Source organism: Myotis davidii, unplaced genomic scaffold (assembly GCF_000327345.1).
Source record: "Myotis davidii unplaced genomic scaffold, ASM32734v1 scaffold534, whole genome shotgun sequence".
NCBI classification, from domain to species: domain Eukaryota; kingdom Metazoa; phylum Chordata; class Mammalia; order Chiroptera; family Vespertilionidae; genus Myotis; species Myotis davidii.
This window is the reverse complement of record NW_006286678.1, coordinates 5,797,589-5,801,894: the sequence shown is the minus strand read 5'-3', so window position 1 is coordinate 5,801,894 and position 4,306 is coordinate 5,797,589. Positions and strand designations below refer to the sequence as shown.

The 4,306-nt window shown below is 36.4% G+C and overlaps 1 protein-coding gene across 6 annotated transcripts in view; it reads left to right on the top strand.

Moving 5' to 3' along the window:
- Positions 1 to 4,306, top strand: part of UNC13B (unc-13 homolog B (C. elegans)) — a 149,226-nt gene that overhangs the window by 56,114 nt on the left and 88,806 nt on the right. For all 6 annotated transcript variants that reach the window (XM_015560546.1, XM_006758526.2, XM_006758525.2 and 3 more), the window contains one exon: positions 501 to 741. In XM_015560546.1, the coding sequence (XP_015416032.1) occupies positions 501 to 741 (241 nt within the window). The remainder of the gene's footprint in view (positions 1 to 500; positions 742 to 4,306) is intronic.

Genomic DNA, 4,306 nt, shown 5'->3' with positions numbered 1-4,306 from the left:
GATGTGCCCGCAACCCAGGTACATGCCCTTGACCGGAATCAAACCTGGGACCTTTCAGTCCGCAAGCCGATGCTCTATCCACTGAGCCAAACCGGTTTCGGCAAGAAAAATCTCTTTATTAAGATATGGAAAAACTATTTTTTTTCCTTTTTCCTCCTTTTGATAATAGTAGCGGACCAGAATCTGTTTATGACATTTAAAAGCAGGTTTTCCTTCGGGTTATGATAGCTAGAGAAGTAGAATCTCAAAGAATTCTGCATTGGAAAAGTGCAACTCCTCTAAGAATCAACACTAAAATTAAACCAAGTATTCTGCCTCATTTGATAAGGGGAGAAACTAGTGGCTATTGAGACAGTTCTGCACATGGCTTTGAGGTCACTAGACTCGGTGCAACTCAGCTTGCTCTTGTTCTCACAGCTAGTGGCTACCTAAGTTAGAAGCAGAAAGAATTCTGAAGAATTAAGTAAAGCCTGGGTGCTTTGACTGTGCTTGTTCCACAGCTTTTGAAGATCCTGATAGTGCTGTCGATGACCGAGATAGTGACTATCGCAGTGAGACCAGCAACAGCATCCCACCTCCTTACCATTCGACGTCCCAGCCCAACGCTTCAGTGCACCAGTTCCCTGTGCCTGTGCGATGGCCACAGCAGCTGCTACTTCAGGGCAGTTCCCGGGACTCTTGCAACGATTCTATGCAAAGTTATGATTATGACCTCGATTACCCAGAGCGGCGGGCTCTCAGGTGGGTGTTGGAAACAAAGCACTTCCTTTTCCTAGTATGCTGAGCTCAGGATACAACTGACATCAAGGATTTGGGCACTTTAACCTGAGGTGGTAATGGAAGTATAGCAGTAAGATGGGCCCAGATACAGTTATTTTGTGTACAGTTATTTTTTTTTCTCTTCCACACATTCACATTTATACGTTTCCATCAGAAATATTTCTCTTTATGATTAGCGATTCTCAAATAGTGAGAGAATGCCCACTGGGGGTGGATGTCTGGAAAAAGCCTGCTCACTTTTCTGCCCAGCCTGGAGATTTTGATTCACCCTTTACCAAAATTAAAAAAAGAAAATCACAGATTTTCTTTTTAATGTTTGGATAACCTTCCTACCTAAATATTTCCCTGGAAATTTCAGAAGAAAACTACTATGGATCTCTCTGTAGCAGATTCAGTGCTTTTGCTGGACCTTTAAATTTTTTATTTTATTAATTTCTTAAATATATAAAACATTTGCATGGTTAAAAAAAAATATTAAGGTGCAATACAGCATACAGCAAAGAATCTCCCACTCACACTTTTTGGCAAAAATAGTACAGATGATGTTTCTTTCACATAAGGTTACTTTGTCTCATTATTGGTGTTTAGTTTTATCTCTTGGTTAATAAATCTGTATATACCATATTTTTCCAATGTAAAGTTATCTTTCCCCTTTGTAATTAGGGATTTCTGGGTTATATCTGAGGTTGTGTCAATATTCTGTTTCCCCAACAACCTTTAACCCATTGACTTCAGCATCCATTGATGATCCTTACCTGAATCAATTGTTTCATTGGCTGAAGGTTAGTTTTTTAAAAAACATTCCAATTTAGCACATATTTTGGTTGCTGAAATTCACCTACCTTAGGATGATCCCTTTAAAAAAATACTTTTATTGTTTTCAGAGAGAGGAAGGGAGAGGGAGAGAGAGACAGAAACAATGAGAGAGAATCGTTTTTTGGCTGCTTCATGCACATCCCCTACTGGGAATTGAGCCTGAAACCCCGGCATTTGCTTGACTGTGAATCAAACCGTGACCTCCTGGTTCCTGGATTGACGCTCAACCACTGAGCTATACCGGCCGGGTGATGATCTCATTTTTTGCCCCACCTTACCAAACTGGTGAATACTATTTATACCTTGAGCCTCAGATGATGGTCCACCTGCTAGACATCATCCTGCCTCAATTTACTATCATTACTGAGTATATTTTCAATGAAAATTTTTTCACTTATCAACCATCAAATAGAATTCTCTTTATAATCTGATTCTAAAAAGAAACATGCCAGGAATCCTACTATAGTTGGTCCTTACTCCTTGCTGGTTTAGTATTTAAATATTTGTATATTGTATTCATTTGATTTTAGTTGTTTATATTGTCCCAACTTTAAGAAAAAAACACACACAACAACAATAATAACAACAAAATAAAACCCACATTTTTGGCCCTCTTTCCCCTCTGTATTTGCAAGCATTAGATGTACAGGCCAGTAGTAATAATGGCACATCAACCTAAATGACTACATACTCTGCTGGACAACTGCAGTTGCCTAATAAATACCCTATTATAATTTTATTTACTTCCTGGGCTACTGCTATAATAAGTAACACTTAGAGGAGCATTAGTGATATACTTTAAGTTGCAAATTTTTCCCCTAAAATTTTTCTTTAATTGATCCCATATAAACCCGATTTTACTGTATTATATGAAATGAGGTTAAAAGTAAATACTTTATCAATTTCAGCAGAGGAAAAAATTAACATGAATTTTTAAAAATATATTTTTATTAATTTCAGAGAGGAAGGGAGAGGGAGAGTGAGAGAGAAACATCAGTGATGAGAGAGAATCATTGCTTGGCTGCCTCCTGCGTGCCCCACACTGGGGATTTGAGCCAGCAACCTGGGCATGTGCCCTGACTGGAAATGGAACCATGATCTCCTGGTTCATAGGTCAATGCTCAACCACTGAGCCATGCCAGCTGGGCAACATGATTTTTTTTTAATCTTTATTGTTGAAAGTATTACATATGTCCCTCTTTTCCCCCCACTAACCCCCTCCAGTCTACTCCTGTAAGTAAACTTTTATTATAGACATTTTTAACTTAAAGGTTTGAAATGATTTCTTTTTTAAAACTTTTTGAAGAAATTATATCACTAGCATTGATTTTTTTAAACTTCTCTATTACTATAAATAATAAATTCTTGGAAATAGTCTAAGTTCTTATGTTGTACAGTTTTATAAGAAGAACATTTAAAAATCTTGAGGGAATAAACATGTTTGCAGTATCTTCCAATAAATCACAAGTATAAGAATAAATAGCTTCATTCACTCTATCCCTGGCTATCTATTGATTTTAAGTTGTAACTGTAAAGACTTTTTTCAGACTGGACTTAGTTTAGTTTGAGTTTTTGAGAATAATGGAGAGTAATGAAACTGCATGTAAAAAAATATGTAAAGTTGATTTCCTCACTCTATCAAATGGACTTCTGCCTAGTGAGTCCAGAATAACAGGCAATGTATGTAAATTATGTAAAAATACCTAATTTGAGGTTTGATAGTAGAATTGGACTTTGTAATATCGCCAAAGTATCTCTAGGGTTAAGGGGTTTCAAAAGACTATAAGTCTCAAAGACTAAAAATCTTAAAGATTTTTAGCCACTAAGTTACAACTTTGATCTTTTTTTCTCTTTCCGAAATAAATGCTATTCGATGCTAGATCCATAAAAGAACACACTGAGCTGACAAGCTCCTAGTCTGCCGGCTCTCTCTACACCCCTACCTCACTACATGGGAAGTAGGCAGTCTCTAACCTAACTGAAAGAAAGGTCAGCTCTCTTCTGCATTCATTGACTTAAGTTGAACATGTGGCTTCTGCTGTTGTTCTCAATATAGAGAAAGATTTTCATTTCACTGTAATCCTAATGCATATAGTCTTAGATTTCACAAATAACAATTATAACGCTTTAAATAATTTCCTTTTTTTGGCACTGTAACAAGGTTTGACTTCTGATAGTCAAAGACTATTTTTATTATGCGTATATTTTTCTTTCTAAAAGAAATGTGTTTGACCATATTGTTGGCTATACTGCCTCAAATATAACTTTCAGCAGGTTAACAGCTTGGCTTCTCCTCAGACCCAAATTCATCAACAAATTTAGGTTTCTTGAAATCCCTTGATATATTTTCATGGAATACTTAACAGTTTTAAAGTTGGCATTGTAGATACATTCTATATATCAGCGATTTTCAACTGGTGTGCTGCAAGAATTTTGAAAACGTGCAATACCTGACTATTTAGTCAGGGGCACTGACCTCTTTTTCCTTAGATTGTCAAGTAAAAAATGACAACAGCCAACAACAACAGCTATCCGGTGTGAATGAATCAAAATCATACCTATTTTTTTGACAGATTGGCAAAAATATAATGTATTTTTTTTGGTGTGTTGCACAATTTTTAAAAAAATATATTTTATTGATTTTTTTACAGAGAGGAAGGGAGAGGGATACAGAGTTAGAAACATCGATGAGAGAGAGAAGCATCGATCA